Source organism: Hemitrygon akajei, chromosome 5 (genome assembly GCF_048418815.1).
Source record: "Hemitrygon akajei chromosome 5, sHemAka1.3, whole genome shotgun sequence".
In the NCBI taxonomy this organism is placed as follows: domain Eukaryota; kingdom Metazoa; phylum Chordata; class Chondrichthyes; order Myliobatiformes; family Dasyatidae; genus Hemitrygon; species Hemitrygon akajei.
Genome location: NC_133128.1, coordinates 173,630,390 through 173,654,891, shown reverse-complemented (window position 1 = coordinate 173,654,891; position 24,502 = coordinate 173,630,390). Strand labels below are relative to the sequence as shown.

At 39.3% G+C, this 24,502-nt stretch overlaps 2 protein-coding genes across 2 annotated transcripts in view; one reads left to right on the top strand and one right to left on the bottom strand.

The window, feature by feature from the left end:
* Nucleotides 1–19,184, bottom strand: part of ppig (peptidylprolyl isomerase G (cyclophilin G)) — a 62,331-nt gene extending 43,147 nt beyond the window's left edge. Inside the window, exons 1-3 of the mRNA XM_073047255.1 lie at nucleotides 19,006–19,184; nucleotides 1,639–1,720; nucleotides 873–947 (exon numbers count right to left, since the gene is read on the bottom strand). Of these exons, the coding sequence (XP_072903356.1) occupies nucleotides 873–947; nucleotides 1,639–1,699 (136 nt within the window). The 5' untranslated portion in view covers nucleotides 1,700–1,720; nucleotides 19,006–19,184. The remainder of the gene's footprint in view (nucleotides 1–872; nucleotides 948–1,638; nucleotides 1,721–19,005) is intronic.
* Nucleotides 19,185–19,312: 128 nt separating this feature from the next.
* The window catches only part of fastkd1 (FAST kinase domains 1), a 69,775-nt gene continuing 64,585 nt past the window's right edge, over nucleotides 19,313–24,502 (top strand). The window contains exon 1 of the mRNA XM_073047241.1: nucleotides 19,313–19,437. The gene's annotated coding sequence lies outside the window, so the exon portion shown is untranslated. The remainder of the gene's footprint in view (nucleotides 19,438–24,502) is intronic.

The window sequence follows — 24,502 nt, the reverse complement described above, 5'->3', positions numbered from 1 at the left end:
CGGATGATTGCATTTGTTATATTAATGGCTAGAAGATCTATCCTATTGAATTGGAAAGAAATTAATCCTCCAACCATATTTCAGTGGTTTTCTCAAACTATTTCTTATTTGAGTTTAGAAAAAATTAGAAGTGTTGTTTTTGACCCTTCAGTTAAATTTGAAGAAACTTGGAGACCATTTATTCAACATTTTCATATCAGCTAAACTGACTTTTCCTAAACCTTACTTTTATTGTCCTTAATTATTTGGATGGAGGTACGGAGTTATTGACGCTGCTGTGTATATTTGACATAATGCAATGGCCCATGTTGGTTAGGTTTTTTTTTTGGAGGTTTTTTTTTTGGAGGTTTTTTTTTCTTATTTACTCCTTTTTTCGTAATCAGTATGAGTTTGGGAGGTTATTATATATGGATTATCATCTATTTGTATTTATATAACCTATTAATTATGTATTCTCAAACTCTCTGTGTGTTTCTCTTATGTTTGTTTAAAATTAATAAAAAGATATAAAAAGAAAGAAAGAAAGTGTTACAGAGCCTCAAGTTTACAATGGTTAACACGTGTTGAAATAATTATCAAAGTATGTGATAATGTTTTTAGCAATAGGTGAGTGAGACAGGTGTGACTGAGGTACAAATTTGTGGTCTTTGAGATTGTTACCAGAGCTCATCACAGGCTAGCACAGAGGTTAAGAGAGGTGAAAATGAAGTAGATCTAAGTGTCAGAAGTATGGAAGAAAATCATTTTTAAAGAAGCTGTTAACTTTAGGCAGCAAGTTGTTAAAACAAAAAGGCCAAGAGATACCAGATAATACCGAGCATAGCTAAATGCTTTAGTTTGCCAAAGTATTATTATATTATGCTGAAACTTACCTGTACAGAGACAACGAAAGTTTTCGCAAGTCTTTGGACACACATCTGAGAATAATTCAAAGACAACTCTGCCCACTGTAAAGATAATATATGCATCAATTACAATTGAAGATTCTGTGGGAATTGTTAATTCAATATCACACTGCATTCATCGAGTTACTACTTACGTAAAACTAAATCTAGATACACACAAATTATAAAGTGACAGTTTTATTCAGGAAAGGCCTTTTATCAGAAGCAGAAAATCCACAATGGAACAGTAAAGGTTATTTGCAGTGAGAGTTAAAGCATATTATTGAGAATAAGAGTGGGAGGGTACTTCCACATGAAAATTTTACAATAGGTGACCCAAGAAGGTATGATACTGATATACAGTACTCCATTTCTGAGTGCCAACAACTGCTGTTCTGAGGGAAGTGCAAGTTGAGTACTCCCCGTCTAAAGCTAAAGAATTCGCAATTTATGGGAATTTATTTTTTTTCTAGAGACTCAAGACACACCATAACTATCCTTGCACATTACAATTTTGAAATTTTTTAATGATCACATTCCAATAATTACACTCATTCTTTTAAAACACACAACCCAAACTTGCAACAAAGTTCCAACCTCAGTGGATTCTAAACCAGTGACGTCAGTAAAATTCTTGTAATTGCAATACAACATAAATTCAAAATGTTTAACCAAGATCTCCAATCAATTCAGTACATTAAATATCTTACTCATTCATCCAAACAACATAATTGCTGTAAACCTTTTCTCTTACCAAACAGATTATTGACAGTTATGTCAAAAAAACATCGAGGACGCTGTGTTTTCAGCCCCATGCTTTACACCAGCTGAAGCCACTGCAGAGAAAGAGATGCCATCATTAAAATGTACGGTACCATGTATATCTTTACATTATAAACTTAACATTTGTTTTTGAACACTTCACCTTTTTTTTATTTGACTACTGTAATTAAAGAAGCATAAATAACTGATTGGCATCAGGGGTATTACAGTTTTGTTACCGAAGGTTCATGAAACAATAACAAATCTATGTGTAATCTGAATTACTGAGCATGCTAAAGTTAATAATGACTCCAATACAAATTCTTGTGATAAAGTAATGCCTTTGATAAATGCAGAATCCGTAAGAACACTGGCATTTCGCATCCTAATATTATTGGTAAATAATACTGAAAATCTAAGATCTGAACTACCATATCTCCCAAAGCATTAAGTAATTTGTTGCTGGTAGATTTTGTTTCAGATTTGGGACATTTGCAGCTCTTTGCTTTTTAATTTATTTTGATATCATATTTTACATACCAGCAGGAATTATGAAGAAGTAATGAAAAAAGCTGAAAACTAAACTAACTTTTAAAAGATTAGTTTGGACAAGCATGTACAAAAGTCCAACCTGCTCAATGATTTAGCTAAGTATCGCACAGTACTTCTCAATGGAAAAATATGACTATAAAAGTTTAAGAATAAATCAAAGAAACTCAAGAATAGATAGAAATTAATTAGTTATGTCTCATGCCCCCTTTAAAATATGTTCATAAATTCTTCTGTGAACAGAAGCTGCCACATAGAAACAGATATTCTCTTATTTTTCTAGATAATTAAGCATTAAATGTTAGCTCAATTTTCTGCTAAATAACAGTTAAAACATTAATACAAAAAGCAACCATTGGTGAAAAAGACTTTTCACTGGACATCTGCCTCTTTAACTATACGAAAACTGATAAAGTTAAAAGCTCTGCTTTCTCTAAGTACTTTTCCCATGAACTATAGAAGACTTAACCTAGTTTCGAGTGGGACTGAACACAACACTAGTTCCCATAACCTACTAATAACTGGCAGCTTAACTTAAACAATGATGGTACTAAAGAAAAAGTATCAATATTCTACACTTTAAAATGCTATATCAGACCACATACAAAATTATGGTATTTCTCATTAATACTATCCATATTTCAAATTATGGTTGATACATATGGGCTTAATTTTATAATTTATGACAATTATATATGAGCTGAATAACTGGAATTAATTACCTAGATATTTAAATAAACAGAACAAAATTTGTACTTTGCATTAAAATGCTAAATTTACAAAACATGTAAATATGAAGTGAACTGTACATAACTACATAATATGAGTATTATATTTTTGTTCAAACTGAAGCAATATGAAGAGAAAAGGCAATACAGGATTTGCCTGGTCATCATCAGCTGACAGGAATATTTGTGTTGGTTAGAAAATAAGTTATGTGCAGGAGGTGAACAGAATATTTTCCATTCTCCTGCAAAAAAACTATGCTCTCCAAATAGTATCTGGTGGGGGAGGGGAGGAATCGTCAACATTTTGGGTCGAAACTTTGCATCAGGATGGAGTGGAGGGAAAATTGTCAGTATAAAGAGGAAAATGGGGGTGTGAGACAGAGGCATAATGTGATTGGTGAACTTAAGGGGATAGAGGTTGTTGAACATTGAGCCATATGAGGGGTGGGGTTGTGGAGAGATGGAAGATATGGTAGTTGGAGAGGGAAAAAGGAGGAAGATGAAGAGTAGAACCAGAAAATGAAGAGGCTTCAACTAAAGTGCTATTTAACTATCCACAGATATTGCCTGGCCTACAGATGTTCTCGAACAGAAATTGCTGAATTGTTGTTTTAGATTGGGTTTATCTGTACTGAATAGGTTTAGAAGGAAATAGAGCTCACATATTCTTCTTGCATGTATATATCTAACATTCACCTACATTGAGCACCCACCGTCCTAACCAATATTTTGCTTTTATTTCAGAATTTCAAGTTTTCTTATAATATTAAGTGCAGCTAAACTTGGTCCAACACTAGAAAGCAACTCATCTGAATTCCACACCCCTCATTTTCATGTACAATTTTTAATTTTGATTAAAGTAACCTTCATATACAGCAAAACCGACTTCTGTGGAAAATCAATTTTCGCAAAGGACTGCTGGGATTTATTCCACATGCAGAGGGAAACGATGAGACCGAGAAGTTAAAGGATGGACAACATAGCCTGAGGCAAGATTTCCAAGGTCATCAAGAGAATCATCCACAGGTTCCTTGAATAAAATATTTATTCCTTATTGCAGCAAAACTGGGGAAAAAGTGTATATGAATTTTTAAATGCCTCACAAAATACTGAAAGATTTATTTCTGAATTGCAGGTGCTGGCATAAATAAAGTTCCCAATTCATTAAGAATGTTAATGGTTACATGAGGTAGCAGAGGGAATTTGTTAGCTTGGATTGCAAACTGGCTGTTAAATAGAAAACAAAAAAATGCAGTAAATGGGTTCTTTCTCAATCTGGAGGGCTGCAACTGGTGAAGAGTCTCTGGATTGTCAACTCAGTTATCAAGGAGTGAAGAAAATACAAGGTGTAGGTTGAGATTCTGCAAGGGGATATAGAGATATTCAGTGATTGGGTGAAAAGGTGGCAAATGGAGCTTAATATGGGGGAACCTGAGGTCAGGCACTTCAATAAGAAATGAGAGACGGCTATTACCTAAATGGAGAGAGACTACAAAAAAAATGAGCCCAGAGGAAACACCAGAGATTCTGCAAATACTAGAAATCTAGAGTAACACATAAAAAATGCTGGAGGAACTCAGTAGGTCAAGCAACACCTGCAGAGAGGAATAAACAGTCTACGTTTCAAGCTGAGAGCCTTTATAAGGACTGGAAAGGGAGGGGGAAGAAGCCAGAATAAGATGAGGGGATGGGAAGGAGTGCAAGCTAGATGATAGGTGAAGCCAGGCTGGTGGAGGAGGCAGAAAGAAGTAAGAAGCCGATAGGCAAAAAAGGTAAATGGCTGAAGAAGGAATGTGACAGCAGAGAAGAGTGAACCATGGGAGAAAGGGAAGCAGCACCACCACTGGGATGTCATAAATGTGAGGAGGAGAGGTAAGAGGGGGAGCCAAAGTGGAGAATGGAAGAAGGGGTAAGGGGTAAGGGGTAAGAGATTATCTGAGGTGAGAGAAATTTATGTTCATGTCATCAGATGGAACATGAGGTATTGTTCCTCCAACCTGAGAATGGCCTCATCACGGCAACAGAGGAGGCCATGGACTGATGTGTCAGAATGGGAACTGGAATTAAATTTTTTGGTCACTAGTAAATCCTGGCTACTGTAGATGGAATGCAACTGCTCGACAAAGCAATTCCCTAATTTATGCCAGGTCCTGAATTTTGTAGAGGAGTTTGCATCAGGAGCACCAGATATAGTAGACAACAAAATGGATCTGCAGGTTAAGTTTGCCTCACCTGGAAGGATTGTTTGGGGTCCTGAATGGAGGTGAGGGAGGTGGTGTATGGGCAGATGTAGCACTTCTTCTGTTTGCAGGGATAAGTGCCAAGGGAGAAACTAGTGAGGAGGGCTGAATGGACGAGGCCATCATGGAGAGAGTGATCCCTGCAGAAAACAGAGAGTGGTGTGGGGGAGGTAAAGAAAGATGTTAGGATCTCGCTGAAGATGGTGGAAAATGACATTCTGATGCAGAAGCTCATGGGGCAAGAGGAACTCTATCCCTACCAAGGTGGTGGGAAGAAGGGGTGAGGGCAGAAATCTGGGAAATGGAGGAAATGTGGTTGAGTGCAACAAAGTTTTCCTTCCTCCATCATTGATGCAGAAGGAGGACATCAATGATGTTCTGGAAAGGAAAGCATCATCCAGGGAACAGAAGCAGGGAAAATGAAGGAACCAAAAAAAGGGAATGGCATTTTTACAACTGACAGAATGGGAAGAACTATAGTCAAAATAGCAGAGAGATTGGGTTCATCCAGAGCGATCTACATGTTCCAGTGCATGAATCACAAAAAGTTAGCAGGCAGGTCCATTAAGCAGCTAAAGAGACAAACAGCACGTTGTCCTCTATTACAATGCAGTTGGTATTTAAGAACTGTTAAGTTGTAAGAGTTATAACTGATAAGAGTTCAGAATCAGAATCAAGTTTATTTTATCACTGGCCTGTGATGGGAAATTTGTTAACTTAGCAGCAGCAGTTCAATGCAATACATAACCTAGCAGAGAGAAAAAATAAAATAATAATAATAAACAAGTAATTCTATTACATGTATTGAATAGATTTAAAAAAGGGCAAAAACAGAAATACTGTATATTAAGAAAAAGTGAGGTAGTGTCCAAAGATTCAATGTCCATATAGGAATCGGATGGCAGAGGGGAAGAAGCTGTTCCTGAATCACTGAGTGTGTGCCTTTGGGCTTCTGTATCTCCTACCTGATGGTAACAGTGAGAAAAGGGCATACCCTGAGTGATGGAGGTCCTTAATAATAACCGCTGCCTTTCTGAGACACCACTCCCTGATGTTGTCCTGGGTACTTTGTAGGCTAGTACCCAAGATGGAGCTGACTAGATTTACAACCTTCTGCAGCTTCTTTCTGTCCTATGCAGTAGCCCCTCCATACCAGACAGTGATGCAGCCTGTCAGAATGCTCTCCACAGCACAAATATAGAAGTTTGAGTGTATTTGTTGACATGCCAAATCGCTTCAAACTCCCAATGAAGTATAGCCGCTGTCTTGCCTTCTTTATAACTACAGCGATATGTTGGGACTAGGTTAGGCCCTCAGAGATCTTGACACCCAGGAACTTTTTTTTAAATAAATTTTTTTAATTGAATTTTCAAATGGTTACAGAAGGAAAAAAAATTATCAACCCTTCCCCCCTCCCCCCTAACATATCCCTACAGAAAGAGAAAAAAAAAGAGGAAAAAAAAAGAAGAAAGAATGCCTGGATATCGGAAGATCCCCACATGCTCCATGGAGTTCATAATAGCTTTAGTATATATATTTATTTCTTTCCCCAAATAACCAATAATTTTATCTTCGGAGCACCTACCTATTTAATCCTATCTTTTGTAAATAAGGGCACCAAATTTTCAGAAATATTTCATATTTATCTCTTAAATTATAAGTATTTTTTTCAAGTGGAATACAGCTAAAAGCTATATCTATTTTCATTTTCTTAATGTATGTTAAAATTCTTTTCCTTTTCACCGGTCCATTAAGCCCATTAACATTAAAACTTAAAAAATTCAGTAAATTAGTCATTATTTTTAACAGGGTTACTCCAGTCTATAGCAATACCTAACTTTTCAACTTTCGTAGTACCTTGGGGAATCTTTTTAAAATTCTGTGTTGCTATGTGTCTCCCCTACCCCCCCCCCCCCCCGATTGTCCAGGCAAAGAAAAAAAGATGAAAGAAAAATAGATTATAAAGAAAAAAATAACAAAATACCCCCCTACTAATGTTGTGAATAAAACACAACATTACCCCCCTCCGTTGTACGGGTCATGGCAATTGCCATGATTACACACGTGAATCCCGTAGCAATCGATCCGAATTTCCCCCAGCTCCCCCGTAACATAAAAAAGTATATATAAGAGAAGAAAAAATAATAATAAAGTGAAAGTGAATATGAGGTGGAATCAGATTTTCTGGATAAATCAGACGAAGATGAAGAAACAAACAAAGAAGAGCAACAGGAAGAGGTTGGAAGTGATATTGGAGACATAAAAAAATCTTTGGTGCAAAAATGCATGAATTAAAAGCATTAAAAGTAATAAAAAGATTAAAAATATGAAGATTATGTTTGATAAAATGATGAAAAGACAGACAAAATGGACAAGAAAATTAAAAACTTGGAAGAAACAACGGGAGACATCATTGATAGAGTGATTAAAATGGAAGATAATATTTCTGCCTGGACATCAGAAAGAAAACGGTTGTTGGAAAAAGTGGATGTACTTGAAAATTTTAGCAGACGAAATAATATTAAGGTTGTTGAACTTAAAGAAGGTATAGAGGGAGAGGATCCAATAAATTTTTTTCAAAAATGGATTCCGGAAATTTTGGAAATGCAAGAAGGAAACCAGTTAATTGAAATTGAAAGGGCTCACAGAGCCTTAAGATCAAGATATCAAGTTGATCAAAACCCACGATCAATCTTGATAAAATGCTTAAGATATCAAGATAAAGAAAAGATCCTGAAGGCGGCTGCCCAACATGCCAGAAACAGAAACGGGCCATTGATGATAGAAGGGAAAACAGTTCTTTTCTATCCTGATATAAGTTATGACCTTTTAAAGAAAAAGAAGGAATTTAACCCAGCAAAAAAAGTTTTATGGGAAAAGGGTTATAAATTTATATTGCGCCACCCGGCAACTCTGATAATTTTTTTGGATGACGGAAAAAGAAGATCTTTTACTGATTATTGGGATGCGGAAGAATTTGCACAAGAACTCCCAAATATTCGCTAACCACAGCCAAAGATTTAAAAGTGAAACGTATTAAAGATGAAGACAGGGACAGTGAATGGAGTTGATGGATGTTTAAGGATAGAAGAATATTTAAATATATTCTTAATTATATGATACAGGGGGAGAAAGGTAAAAATTTGAGAAATATTAATCGAGTAGTGATATTATTTTTTCTTCTCTAATATATACTTTTTTATGTTATGACACCCAGGAACTTGAAGCTGCTCACTCTCTCCACTTCTGATCCCTCTATGAGGATTGATATGTGTTCCTTCATCTTTACCTTCCTGAAGTCCACAATCAGCTCTTTCGTCTTACTGACATTGAGTACCAGGTTGTTGCTGTGGCACCACTCCACTAGTTGGCATATCTCACTCCAGTACGCCCTCTCGTCACCACCTGAGATTCTACCAACAATGGTTGTATCGTCAGCAAATTTACAGATGGTATTTGAGCTACGCCTAGCCACACAGTCATGTGCATATAGAGAGTAAAGCAGTGGACTAAGCACACAACCCTGAGGTGCGCCAGTATTGATCGTCAGTGAGGAGGAGATGTTATCACCAATCCTCACAGACTGTGGTCTTCTGGTTAGGAAGTCGAGGATCCAATTGCAGAGGGAGGTACAGAGGGCCAGGTTCTGGAACTTCTCAATCAGGATTGTGGGAGTGATGGTATTAAATCTGTGTGGAGAGCCACTGAGATTGTGTCTGCCGTTGACCTATTGTGGCAATAGGCAAATTGCAATGGGTCCAGGTCCTTGCTGAGGCAGAAGTTCAGTCTAGTCAAGACCAACCTCTCAAAGCATTTCATCACTGTCGATGTGAGTGCTACCAGGCGATAGTCATTAAGGCAGCCCACGTTATTCTTCTAGTTGTACTGTATCTTCATAAGACCATATCCAGAATGCTGTGCACAGTTTCACTAGGCTAATTTCAGGGATCAGAGGAGAGTCCAAATCAAGATAGATTAGACAGATAAGGAGGAGGAGTTACTTTATTCAAACATACAAGATCTTAAGGGAGCTTAACAGGTAAATGCCAAGACGTTTTCATGAGTGGGGGAAGTAACAGACAATTGGATATACATACAAAATGAGGAACTAGCCATTTAAAACTTATGTAGCTGTACTTTCCTTCTGTCAGAGAGCAAGACTAGCTCGCTCATGCACCCCTCTCACCAGGTTCATATATAAACTTGGCTCATTAGCTAACTCTGCTAATCAGCAGTGAGAAGGCCTCCTTTCATAAGCAATACACTGTACATCTAGGGTCAGTACAATTTGGGTTCAACCAAACAGTAAAGTTGGGATGTTGCAGGGAGGAACACCAATTGTAGTCACTGCTGTGTAAATACTGGCCCATGCAAAGTTACCAATCACCAGGTAACAGATTGTACACCAACATAAAATTACAAAGGGAACATATTTACCAGTATTTCAAATTTAACAAACAGTTAACAGAGAAAGAAAAGAAAAATAAAATTATGGAAGCATAAATTGGGAACAGATGTTCTCAGGGAAATGTTTGGAAGAAATGTGGCAAATGTTCAGGGAATATTTGCGTGGAGATAGAAACATAGAAAACCTACAGCACAATACAGGCCCTTCAGCCCACAAAGCTGTGCCGAACATGTCCTTACATTAGAAATTACCTAGGATTACTCATAGCCCATTCCACGCACTCACCATTCTCTGCATAAAAAACTTACCCCGATATCTCCTCTGTACCTACTTCCAAGCACCATAAAACTGTGCCCTCTCGTGCTAGCCACTTCAGCCCTGGGAAAAAGCCTCTGACTATCCACATGATCAATGCTTCTCATCATCTTGTACACCTCCATCAAGTCACCTCTGATCTTCCTTCACTCTAAGGAGAAAAGGATGAGTTCACTCAACCTATTCTCATAAGGCAGATTTACAAGGATGTTGCCTGGATTGGGGAGCATGAGAGACATTGATCGTGTGGATAGTCAGAGGCTTTTTCCCAGGGCTGAAGTGGCTAGCACGAGAGGGCACAGTTTTAAGGTGCTTGGAAGTAGGTACAGAGGAAAGGTCAGGGGTACATTTTTTTTTACGCAGAGAGTGGTGAGTGCGTGGAATGGGCTGCCGGCGAAGATGGTGGAGGTGGATGCGATAGGGTCTTTTAAGAGACTCCTGGACTGGTATATGGAGCTCAGAAAAATAGAGGGCTATGGGCAATTCTAAGTATTTTCTCAGTTAAGGACATGTTTGGCACAGCTTTGTGAGCTGAACGGCCTGTATTGTGCTGTAGGTTTTCTATGTTTCTAAAAGGGCCCATTACAGTTAAACCAGTCCAATGTGCACATTTCTGGAGTAGGCGGGGTATTGCTTTACTTACACCCTGAGCCCACATTTTGCGTCAGATACCAGCCACTTCAAACTTCTCTCGAAGACCACCTCGAACAAACTGGCTAACTCAGAAGTATTGACCATTCCTACTTGAAATCATTCACCCGCACAGAGCACTTCTTACAACATGGTCTCTCTCTTGAGCAGCATTTTGCAGCATCTCCCGTGTCCCACTCTGCACTTCCCACCCAAAATATCCCAAAACAGACCACGGCCCTTCAGAAATCTGATCCTGCCCAGCTCTCTCAAATCTTTCATCACATTCCACCGGGCATAAAGTCACAATACATACCAAGACAATCCCGGTTGGCTGACACAACAATTCCTAAGTTGGACAACATGGTTCCTTATCTTTAGCCGAACCCAAAACACTCTTACTAACATGACACACTGCTTTTGTAGAAAACTGCTGAAATAAAAAATACCTGACAACACAGCAGTAGAAAACTTAATCAGGGCATTACACATTTATCAGCTATTATCATATTAAATGGCAGTGAGGTCAGTGTCTGATTTCTACTCCTAGTTTCTTGTGTTCTTAACATATTTTAGATATTCCAACTTGGTTTTATCTATTCAAATAAAATCAGTTCCTTGACAAATACTTCAGAATATCTTATGGATTTCACCTTAGAAATTATTCATCTAAGGGTAAAAAAACCCGACATTTTATAGGAGTACCACCAACCAAAAAAATTTGGCTTTAATACTCAAAAGACATATTAAGGAAAATACTCAAAGGATGGGCCAAAATGTTACATACAAGGAAAGATCTTAAAAAGGAAGGACAGTAAAAAATGTAGGAGTCTTGGGGAAGAATTTGGGGTCTTATCACTGAAAATGTAATTCAGAATCAAATGAAACATGACAGTTATGAACAATCTGCTTAGCTTAGACAACTGGCAAGGAGATTGGTAGTTCTGGTACGAAGCGAATAAAATTGTGATGGGAACTGAAGGCAATAGCTTTGATTTTTATAATGTTACAAATTACCTCACTGTCAGATACAATGGAACATTGATGGTGAATATCACTGGGTGTTATCAACATACAATTATTTCCACACTTGCAATGTATGTAAAATTGCAGTGAATCACATCAACTGAATTAATGATTACTTAATAAAAGTACTTGAATAGTTAAATACAAAAAACAATGAACCACAAAAGATTACAAATTACATTTTTTGCAGTTGTGCCTTAAACACTGTAATAGAAACAGATGCTACCTACCAAGACCAATGAAATCACAAACAAATCCTAAGGCAATCAGAACTAGTCATGATAAAAAAAATGTGCAAGTTTCCGTCTCCTGTGAGATGTGCCAGCAACTTGTCCCATAATTCATTGACCTCTCAATATTCAAACAAACTAGTTCAACCACTGCATATCTTCAAGCTCTCACCTTAGTTGTCTCCATTTAACTGAAATAATTAGTCCTTGAAAACTATTTTAATGATACTGATCACAACCCCTCAGGATCATTTCACCATGTGAGAAAAGCAAAAGTGGGAAGGGGGCGGGGAAAGGGAATCATGGTTGGGGAAAGGGGAGAGGGGAAGGAGTGAGAAGCACCAGAGAGACATTCTGTAATGATCAATAAACCAATTATTTGGACCTTGCCGTGTTTCTCAGCATTGGGAGTGTCTGCACCCACACCACCCCTGCCCCAGTCACTCCTTCTCTGCCACCTACCCTGCACCCCTCATGCAGTGCTGCACCCTCATCACTCCCAACATCTTATGCTCCCACTAGATTTACAAACTCTCTCACCACTCCATGTTGACAAATACAGTACTGTGCAAATGTCTTAGGCACCCTAGCTATATATACGTGCATAAGACTTTGCACAGTAATGTAGAACACCCACTGTTAACACCCAGCTTTACTAAATCATCACCTCTTTGATGTCCATTGATAGATTTGCTGTACTCAAGAAGTTATGCTGAAGTATGTAATTAAAGGAGGTGACAATCTCCAACAACAGTCAAGAAAGAACCCATCTTGGATATTGTGAGGCACATATTTATTGGTCAAGAGCATTTATTTTTCCTAACATTCCATTAGAGAGGATAGAACTTTCAAACAGCAGATTCTGTAATGTGCATGTCAGTCCTGCTGATTATCATTCAGTAAAATTCTAGACAATGGTCTAGAGATTCGATACCCACCAGAGGAAATCAGAACTTTGGAAGGTAACATCTAAGAACCAGCATGAATTTTCAGTCTCAGCTCATTGTGGATGCAATGTTAAATAATTTTCCAACAGAAATTGCTAATGTTCGGGATGTATCAGTTTCTTGTGTTAATTACTCTTATCATAGAGCATTTTAATCAAGCAGGGATTACGGTTGGTGGGGAATCCATGATGATCAGAAGCATCAATCAAAATTTGAATCAATGACAGATTTCTTTGAAAAACACCCAATGTCTGCTAACTGCCCTTCCCCCAATTTCTACTTATAGCTTACACCTGTTACTTTTGAGATTTACTATTTAATGAACGTTAAAAAATTTGAGTCATAGGCAAATATAGCAAACATTACATCCAAAACATTAAGTATGCATGTATACATATAGGCAGTGATATCCAACATGCTGTTTAATATTTTGAAATTAAGAAGTTACAAAATGTAATAAGATATTAGGCAATTAAAGGTACAAAGAGAAAGCCACTTTATATCACTATAGTGTCTATACATTATCAGCAAATTATACCTGAAGTTCTTAAGTCATGTGAGCACAAATTATGTTAGATAATCATGATGTACCAAAAATGCCACCTTAAAAGATAAAATTTAGAAAATTATAGGCTGGCTTTCAGTGTTTTGGTAAACTACTGGAAAGCATAAATGTAACGTCCAAACATCTGGAATGATGTAAAGAATCTAAGCCAAGGCAGGGTGAACTAACCTCACATTTTTTGAAGAAATAACCAATATAGCAAAAATACTACACCAAAATGCCCTTAAAATTGTATCACACAATAGATTCATGGCAAAGTTAATGAATGCTGGAACTAGGATGATTTGGAATAGACGGTTGTGGTGGGAAGGCACAAAACTAATGGTCAAAATAAGCTGATTGCAAATTTATGTGAGTAGTATGCCAAAGATAACTGAAAATCAAAATGAAACATCAAATCCTGCAAATGAGAAATATTACATAGAGAAAACACTGGAAAAAACTCAACAGTTCTGATAGCACAGAAACAATAAAGAATCCCTGACCTGAAATGCTAATAGTTTCTCTTCACTCTGACCTGCTGAGTTTTTCCAGCACCTTCTGTTTTTATTCCAAAGATCTATACTGGGCCAGTCTGTAATACTTAGTGTTTACATAATGTTTCTTCCATTACCAAATGCAAACTATTTATTTATATACATTAGTTCACTCTCTCCCAGTACTTGGTAAATTACAACAAGGACTGGGGATAAAATCCAAGAGGTCATTGAAAAGGTCAGAAGGATAGACTTTTGCTAAAACATTTTGATTTTAAGAATCCAATAGCTAAATTTTAAATTACTTGTGAGATTGTAGGAAAATTATTAATCAGGATAGAAAATCATCTGAAAAATGCAAGTGAAAAAAAGAGACAGGGAATTGTAGCATGACTAAATAATTTAGCATGGAAGTAGGCCCTTGACCTGCCATTGCCACACTGACCATCAAGCACCCACTAACACTAAACCTACTCTAATCTGGTTTACTCTCCCCACTTTCCCATCAATTCTCCTCCAACCTTCCCACATTCTACCATTTGCCATACATATGAAGTGCCAATTAACCTACCAACTTGTACACCTTTGTGATACAGATGTGCAGCAAAAATCTTTGTTGTGTCTTCCAACATTCCCTATTTATTAACCACCCTATTTATTTTGATGTGAGAGAAAGCCATATATCCAGGTTTTCCGAGGACAAAGACTGTAAACAATGTAGATGGAAACAAAATTTTAAACACGCTGTACTTAATTAATAGATCAGCGTGGTAATGTAATGGTCAGCACAATGCTTTACAATAGACAATAGGTGCAGAAGTAGACCATTCGGCCCTTCGAGCCTGCACTGCCATTCTGAGATCATGGCTGATCATCTACTATCAATACCCGGTTCCTGCCTTGTTCCCATGTCCCTTGACTCCCCTATCCATAAGATACCTATCTAGCTCCTTCTTGAAAGCATCCAGAGAATTGGCCTCCACTGCCTTCTGAGGCAGTGCATTCCAGAACCCCACAACTCTCTGGGAGAAGAAGTTTTTCCTTAACTCTGTCCTAAATGACCTACCCCTTATTCTCAAACCATGCCCTCTGGTACTGGACTCTCCTAGCATCTGGAACATATTTCCTGCCTCTATCTTGTCCAATCCCTTAATAATCTTCTATGTTGCAATCAGATCCCCTCTCAATCTCCTTAATTCCAGCATGTACAAGCCCAGTCTCTCTAACCTCTCTGCGTAAGACAGTCCGGACATCCCAGGAATTAACCTTGTGAATCTACGCTGCACTTCCTCTACAGCCAGGATGTCCTTCCTTAACCCTGGAGACCAAAACTGTACACAATACTCCAGGTGTGGTCTCACCAGGGCCCTGTACAAATGCAAAAGGATTTCCTTGCTCTTGTACTCAATTCCCTTTGTAATAAAGGCCAACATTCCATTAGCCTTCTTCACTGCCTGCTGCACTTGCTCATTCACCTTCAGTGACTGATGAACAAGGACTCCTAGATCACTTTGTATTTCTCCCTTACCTAACTCTACACCGTTCAGATAATCTGCCTTCCTGTTCTTACTCCCAAAGTGGATAACCTCACACTTATTCACATTAAACGTCATCTGCCAAGTATCTGCCCACTCACCCAGCCTGTCCAAGTCACCCTGAATTCTCCTAACATCCTCATCACATGTCACACTGCCACCTAGTTTAGTATCATCAGCAAACTTGCTGATGTTATTCTCAATGCCTTCATCTAAATCGTTGATGTAAATCGTAAATAGCTGTGGTCCCAATACCAAGCCCCGTGGCACCCCACTAGTCACCACCTGCCATTCCGAGAAACACCCATTCACTGTTACCCTTTGCTTTCTACCTGCCAACCAGTTTTCTATCCATGTCAATATCTTCCCCCCAATGCCATGAGTTCTGATTTTACCCACCAATCTCCTATGTGGGACCTTATCAAATGCCTTCTGAAAATCAAGGTACACTACATCCACTGGATCTCACTTGTCTAACTTCCTGGTTACATCCTCGAAAAACTCCAATAGATTAGTCAAGCATGACTTGCCCATGCTGGCTCGGCCCAATCCTATCACTGCTATCTAGATTTGCCACTATTTCATCTTTAATAATAGACTCTAGCGTCTTCCCCACTACTGATGTTAGGCTGACAGGATGATAGTTCTGTTTTCTCCCTCCCTCCTTTCTTAAAAAGTATAGGTGATGCCGGTTCAATTCTTGCCATTACCTGTAAAGAGTTTGTACATTTTCCTCGTGACCGTGTGGGTTTCCTCCAGATGCTCTGGTTTCCTCCCACACTCCCACAAGACATACCAGTTGGTAGGTTAATTGGTCATTGGTTATTGCAAACTATTCTGTGATTAGGCTAGGATTAAATTGGGGGTTGCTAGCGGCAGCAGCAAGGTTCAAAGGGCCAGAAGGGGCTAATCTACACAGTATCTCAATAAGTAAGTGAAAATGTAAAAGATGCGACAAATGAATTTCAAAATAGCCAATTACAAAGTAAACCACTATGACACAAAAAAGTTTTTTTTTAAAAAAATGCCAAAAAGCCATAACAGTGGACATTCAAAAAGGACCTAATGATTTATGTACACAGATCATTGGCAAGTACAGGGGAAAAAAAATCAAAATGGTGGATGGAATTCTGGACCAAATATACAGAAAACAAGGGTAAAAGTTTTGATACAACTATTTAGTCCTTTTTTAGGCCTTTCCTGGAGAACTGTAAGCAGACTGGATACTGCAGCTTAAAACAGATCTACTGTCCTCAGAGGATGAGCACAGTGGATTTACTGGAAAAATACCTCAGCCCTCATAAAGAGAATACATGTTGTGATGTGTTCCTCACAATTTAAAGAGATGAGACCAATGGTTGAAGATAAATGTGGAGAGCTGAGAGCATGGAGAAAGATTATTTTGACAACTTGTAATGTTAAGGATAATGAGGCATAATCTAAAATTTAAAAAAGGTTCCTGAGAAATGAAGATGGCATCACTTTCACATAAAGGAGTCACAAGAAAGTGAAGATGCTGGAAACTGGAACAAAAAAAAATCTGCTGGAGGAACTCAGGTTGAGTAACATCCGTTGACATTTCATATCAACCCCAAATGCCATCTTGACTCGAAACATTGTCAATTCTTAAATGCCTCCCCCCCTTGAGCATTTTCAGTTGTTTACTTTTGTACTTGTATATTCAGTGTGGTGTAAGAGAACTCATCTTTCCTGGCAAACAGCTGAGACTAGACCAGATACTTCAACATCATAACATTATATAATATTTTAAGCAGAAGTGAGCTTCCAACCAAATTATCAGGATCTCCTAATCCTACCCTCTTCATTGCCCCTTCCAAAGCCTACCTCAGCTCCTATCCATGACCCACATCAGCTTCCAGCTCACTGTAGTAGATTTATTTCATTGTTTACAAATCGTTTCAATTTATAGCCATCTTTTATTCCAGCACTAAGACTCACAATGCTTCTCCAATTCTGGTCTCATGCACATCCCTGAATTGCTCCATCACTCGCTTGTGTGGCTAAATATGGCTCCAATGCCATACTTCAGTTTGCTGATGACACTACCGTTCACCAAATCAAAGGTGGTGACCAAAGAGCATATAAGACGGAGATTGAAAATCTGGTTGAATAGAGCCACAACTTCCTCTCTTTTAATGTCAGCAAAACCAAAGAGCTGATCATCAACTACAGGCAGAAGAAGCCATGAGCTAGTCCTCATTATGGGAATGGAGGGGGACAGGGTCCGTAGCTTTAAATTTCTTGCGTTAGCATCTCATAAGACCTAATCTAGGACAAGCACCCCAGCATCATCAAGACACAACAGCACCTCTACTTTATTAGGAGTTTGCACAGACTCAGTATTTCACCAAAACTTAGACAAACTTCTATTGATGCACAGTGGACAGTATCCTTACTGGTTGCATCATGGCCTGGTATGGAGACACCAATGCCCAGGAATGGAAAAGGCCACAGAAAGTGATGGATACAACTCAGTCCACCACAGGCAAAGCCCTGCTCACCAGAGTACATTTACATGGACAGCCGCCACAAGAAAGCAGCATCTATCATAAAACACCTCCACCATCCAGGCACCACTACCTTCTCTCTACTACCATCAGGTAGAAGATACAGACGCCTTGGGTACACAACACCAGGTTCAGAAACAATTATTACCTTACCAGCATCAGGCTCCTAAACCAACAAGAATAACCTCACTTCAACTCTGAACTCTACAGCCTACGGATTCACTTTCAAACACTTACAACTCGTGTTCTCATATTTATTTGCACTGTGTCTTCTTTTGCACATTCGTGTATGTCAGCCTTTGTGTATGTATAGTTTTCCATAAGTTCTATTGTATTTCTTTACTCCTGTAAATGCCTGCAAGAAAATGAATCTCAAGGAAATATATGCACTTTGATAATTAATTTACTTTGAACCTTGAACTTTTAAATTCTGAATTCTCTTCTAATTCTGTGTTGTCGCCCTCATTGCTCTGAATTCTCTAACCATTTCTTCATTTGATGTCTTAATATCACCCTTTGTGGCTTGCATTAAAACATAAGTGTTTGTTGTTGAAACTCTTGAGGATCCCTCACAATTTTAGATCTTCCAAAAGTAAAACTCTCATACAGAACTACTTCGGGGAGGGGGGGGGGCATCTTCATTTAATTCTAAGGACTTGAAATAAAACACAGCCTTTATACTTATATATGGAACATTTCAATCTTCTACATCAAGCCTAAATTTGAGCAACTTTCTTATTTGAATATCAAATGTAACAACAAAAGGAAGTGTCATGTATTTAACGTATGCGATCTGATCTGGATGGGTATCACCAATGATGGTAGCAATGTTTACTACCCCAACAGCACCGATTTTAAAAAAATGCCAACGTTGACTATACTGCAATCAACTCGCCGGCATTATCTTTTTGAACCAGTATGCATCCAAGCTGAAGTCCGAGTTGTAATATCTTGCAGAGACTGTAGATCAGTTCCAGCCGTTCATCACTCGAAGTTTGAAAACGAAACGAAATTAAACATGCTCATGGGCCAACAATCTCTAAATTGTTTATTCCACCTCCACCCCATAAATAATAGATATTTCCCCTTGAATTGTGAAAGATATTAAGCAAATACAGACAGCAAGAAAACACCAGTAAAGATCCGACATCTCAGGTGTCTTGAAAGAAGCAAAACACTCACATTTCGCCCAATTAACGTCCACCCCGCGTCTCGGTAAACCAGAGAACGCTACAAGGGACCCTCTGGGCCACAATCCTAAGCTCCAATTCGGTTCTTTCAGCTGTTTGGGTCTCGCTTCGGCCTCGATTTGTTTCAACGTTGTCCTCATTCAGCAGTATCGGACTGCTACAACCACACCTGATTCATTCAGTCCCGCGCCTGCAGCTCTGATTCGCACAAACAGATTATCCCGCCCCTTCACACACTTAAGCGGCTCTACAATTGGTCATTCTTGACGTCTATCAATGTACGTCTCTGCCTCTGCTGTCATGTTCGGTTGCGCGGAAGCGGCGTGTTGTTGTCTCTTGCCTGATGCGCAAGCGTTGTATGGGGTTATGGTGACTACTCGAGACCCCGGATTGTGGCCTAACTAATTATCTCTGCAACTTTCAGGTGAATGATGCATAGCTTTTTTATTAAAGTAACGGGAGGTGGAGGAGGTTATGCGAAGTGTAATGGTTGAATATTTAGTTAGAACCAGGGCATGCAAGGGGAAGGTGGGGTATTACGTCGGGCTGGAAGGCCTCGTTCGCCCGTTGACGCGCTCCTTCTCGAGCTCTCAAGATGGCGCTGCGGGCATCGCTGGCGACTCGGGCTCGGAACCCGAGTGCCATGGCCAGCCTCGCTGGCGGGGGTCACGGCATTGGCCCGGCTTCCGCCTGCTGCTGACGACTGCTACCGCCATTTCTTCATAGCAATTGAGGCCCACGAGGAGGAGGGGACGGGGACCGCTCGATCCGTCGCAGGCAGCGCGCAGTTGGAGCCCGAAACCCAAAGAGAACCGAAAAAAGGGCCGCGATCGTGCTGTTACCGCACCGTCCGTCAATTCTCGGTGCGGCCGGGGTCCACTGCCATCATTTCTGCTCGGCCTCAGCACTCCACGCCATGGGAGGGCTGCTTTGAGCCGAGCTCCCATCAACAAACTCAGATTTTCACAGGCCATCCGCGTCCGAGGGGACATTGGAATTTTAAAGCTTAAGTTTACACTGCGATTGTGATTAAAGAAACCAAGCCGAGTTGGCCTCGCCATTGAAAAACATTGTATATTTATAATGGGGGATACATTCAACTACAGATTTACTTTTTTAGATGTACATTCTAAGAGAGAAGGCATCTTAAATTTTATGAATGTAACATAAAATCTATATGAATTCATACAGAAATGCATTGTAGGGTTAATTTTTTTCATGGGAATTCACATTTTCATGCTTTTGGTCATTTTGCATAATCTGTTACCGATGTCAAATTACTCCTTACTGATTTAAATCTGCCCTTTTGACCTGACCCCTCAATTTAATTTAAGAGCACAGTCTGGGGATTTATAGGTACCAGTAAGCCACAGCGATTTTCTGCCGGTTATGTACAATACTTCAAAATATACCTATTTTGAATTAACCTCACTACAATCTGCAGCGTGTAATTTCCCTTTAAGCAATGTACTTTTAAATCAATTTAATTATCTACAGCTTTCAAGATCTTATGAAGGTCTAGGCAGACTTAACTCTAGCAAGCAGGTATAATACATTTAAACAAATGAAACTTTATTGCTATGGCCGGAAGCAAGACAGGAGGTGAGACTCCAAGCCAGGCTGAAACAGAGAGATGAGATGTTCAACCTAGCATCTTGTTAGCAAATGTGCAGTCCTGGAGGACAAAATTGCTGTATTGGAAGGAAATGAGAGATTGTTGAGTTCCATGTTTGAATAAGACATAGCTTACTTCCAGCACACCAGAGATAGCGATCAGACTGGAATGCTTCTTGATTTACAGAATGGACCAAACTACTGATTCAGAAAAGGCAAAAGGTGTGTTTCATGATGAACTCTTGATGGTGCTTCAATGTGATGATTTTGTTAAGCTTGTGTTCCCCTACCTTGAAAACCTGGTCAAATGTTGTCCACTCTATATAGGGAGTTCTCCTCCATAATCCTGACCACAATTTACATGCCACCAGCGGCTGACTATAATCAAGCATTTGAGATACTGCATAATGCCATTTCCAAACAAGAAACAGTCCATCCCAACAAGTTTCAAATCAATGGGGATTTCAACCAGGCTTTTTTGAAGAAAACCCTGCCCAATACAATCAGCATATAAATCTGTAGCACCAGTGGTCCCAACGCACTGAACCACTGTAATACTAAGATAAGGAATGCCTACTGTTCTATGCCCAGACTGCATTTTAGGAAATCTGATCACTTGGCTGTCTTGTGGTACTTGCATACAGGCAGAGGCTAAAAAACAAAGCTCCAGGGATTAGGACAACATTAGGAGTGGCAGTGGAATTGCTTTGAGTCAGTGGCCTGGGCTGTGTACAAGTTCTCATCTGTGGATCTGAATGGATAGACCATGGTTGTCTTGGACTTTATTTAAACAGTTCCCCACAAAATCATTCGGAGTCTTCCTCAACCAGAAACCCTGGATCAACCATGAGATCAGCAATCTGTTGAGGGCCAGATCAGAGGCATTCAAGTCAAGTCACTTTTATTGTCATTTCGACCATAACTACTGGTACAGTACATAGTAAAAATGAGACAATGTTTTTCAGGACCATGGTGTTACATGACACAGTACAAAAACTAGACTGAACTACATAAAAAAAAATACAGATAAAACTACACTAGACTACAGACCTATACAAGACTGTGTAAAAGGCACAAAAACAGTGCAGGCATTACAGTAAATAATAAACAGGCCAATAGGGCAAGTTGTCAGTCCAGCCTCTGGGTATTGAGAAGTCTGATAGCTTGGGGAAATAAACTGTTATATAGTCTGGTCATGAGAGCCCGAATGCTTTGGAGCCTTCTCCCAGATGGCAGGAGGGAGAAGAGATTGTATGAGGGGTGCACGAGGTCCTTCATAATGCTGTTTCCTTTGCGAATGCAGCGTGTAGTGTAAAAAAGTTGCAAGAGGTCCAGGGGTGGTGTCTGAACAGCCATATCAAGGGCGTAGTGGAATTCGGGACTAAACTTGAATTAATGATGGATGCTCAAGAGTCACTTCTTATAAAGTTAAATCAAGTGACAGAGGTTGACAACAGGGCTTCACTACCAGGTAAGTTCAGTGCCTTCTATGCTCGCTTTGACCATCAAAATATGAATAGGATCAGCCCCTGCTGATCCTGTGATTTCAGTCTCTGAGGCTGACATATGAGCAGCCTTAAGGAGGGTGACCCCACAAAAAGCATTCGGCCCAGATGGGGTAGCTGGCCAAGTGCTAAAGACTTTTGCTGATCAACTGGCTGGAGTGTTCACTGAGATCTTTAGTCTCTCACTTTGGCAGTCTGAGGTACCTGCTTCAAGCAGGCTTCAAGCATATCAGTGTCTAAGAAGAATGTGGTAACCTGCTTCCATGACTATCGGCCTATAGCACTTACATCCACTGTGATGAAGTGCTTTGAGAGGTTGATGATGAAACATCACCTGCTGACTGAGAATTGACTTGGATCTGCCTCAATTTGCCTACTGGAGCAACAAGTCCACAGCATATGCCATCTCATTGGCTCTTCACTCAACCCTGGTTCATCAGGACAGCAAAGATCAGGATTCTCTTTATTGACTACAGCTTGGCATTCAATACCATCTTCCCCTCAAAACTAATCAATAAGCTTCAAGATCTTGGCCTCAATACTTCCTTGTGCAATTGGATCCTTAATTACCTCACTTGCGGACACTAGTCAGTTCAGATTGGCAACAACATCTCTACAATCTCTATTACCACAGGTGTACCACAAGACTGCTTAACCCTCTGCTCTACTTGCTTTATATTTATGACTATGTAGATAAGCACAGCTTCAATGCCATATTTAATTTTGCTGAGATAGGCCAAATTAAATGTGGTGACAAGTGAGAATAAAGGAGGGGGATAGAAAATCTGGCTGAAAGATGCCACAAAAACAATTTCTTACTCGATGTCAGCAAGACCAAGGAGCAGATTATTGACTTCAAAGGAAGTCAGTGAGCCAGTTCTCATTGGAGGATCAGCGGTGGAGAGCGTCAGCAACTTCAAATTTCTCTGTGTTATTATTTTAGAGATTCTGTCCTGGACCCAGCTCGTAAGTGCAATTATGACGAAAACACGACAGTGCCTCTATTTGAGAGTTTGTAAAGATTTGACATGACATCTAAAACTTTGTCAAACCTCTATAGATGTGTAGTGGAGAGTATATTGACTGGCTGCATAATAGGTTGGTATGAAAATGCCAATGCCCTTGAACAGAAAATCCTGCAAAAAGTAGTGGATACGGCTCAGACCATCACGGATAAAGCCCTCACCACCACTGAGCACATCTACATGAGGAATGGTCGCAGGAAAGCAGCATCCATCATCAAGGACACCAACCACCCAGAACATGCTTTCTTCTCACACGAACCATCAGGCTCTAGAACCAAAGAGGATAACTTCATTCAACTTCACTTGCTCCATCATTGAAATGTTCCCACAACCTATGGACACTTTCAAGGGCTCTTCATCTCATGTTCTCAATATTTTTTGCTTTTATTATTATTTTCCTTCTGTATTTGCACAGTTTGTTGTCTTTTGCACACTGGTTGAACACGCAAGTTGGTACGGTCTTCCATTTATTCTATTATGGTTTTTATTCTATTATGGATCTATTGAGTATGCCCACAAGAAAATGAATCTCAGGTTGTATATGGTGATTATGTATGTAGTTTAATAATAAATTTACTTCAAACTTTGATTTTTTTACAGCCCGTTTGCTTCAATGTATCTCTGCTGCCATGCTTAGTTCTGATCATTGTACAACAGGAGAAAGGGAGAATCTGTACCCACAACCTATGGACTCATTTAGGGACTATTCATCTTATGTTTGCGATATTTATTTATTATTATTTTTTCTCTCTTTTGTAATTGCACAGTCTGTCTTTTGCACCTCGATTCTATTATGGTTCTTCGATTTACTGATATGCCTGCAAGAAAATGAATCTCAGGTTGTATATGGTGACTTGTATGTACTTCGATAATAAATTTACTTTGAAAAGTGACAATGCTGGAGAAAGGCAGACAAGATTTATGAGAATGTTGCGTTTATGAGAAGGGACTGATTAACCTGGGCTTCTTTACTTTGGCACATGGAAGGAATATTCAGCTGAGATGTATAGAATTATGGAAGTTTTAGTCAGGACGAATGGGAAAGATTTGCATCCCTGAGTAGAGTAGTCAGTAATTAGGGGGAGTGCTATACAAAAGTCAGATTGTCATATTCCACATGTATTTTGAGGTCGATCTACCTCACTACCACCTTTTGATCCCTTAGCATACTTTCAAGTTTTCAGACAATCTATATAGGATGAGTAGAATTTTCCTGCCAAAAATGTTAAGACCAAAACTAATGTAATAAACTCAATTTCCTCATCACCAGTTTCGCTCCTTTCCTTGGAAATTCTTTGAAACCAAATGAGACTCTTTGCAGTCATAGTTTTGTCTTCCTGAAACA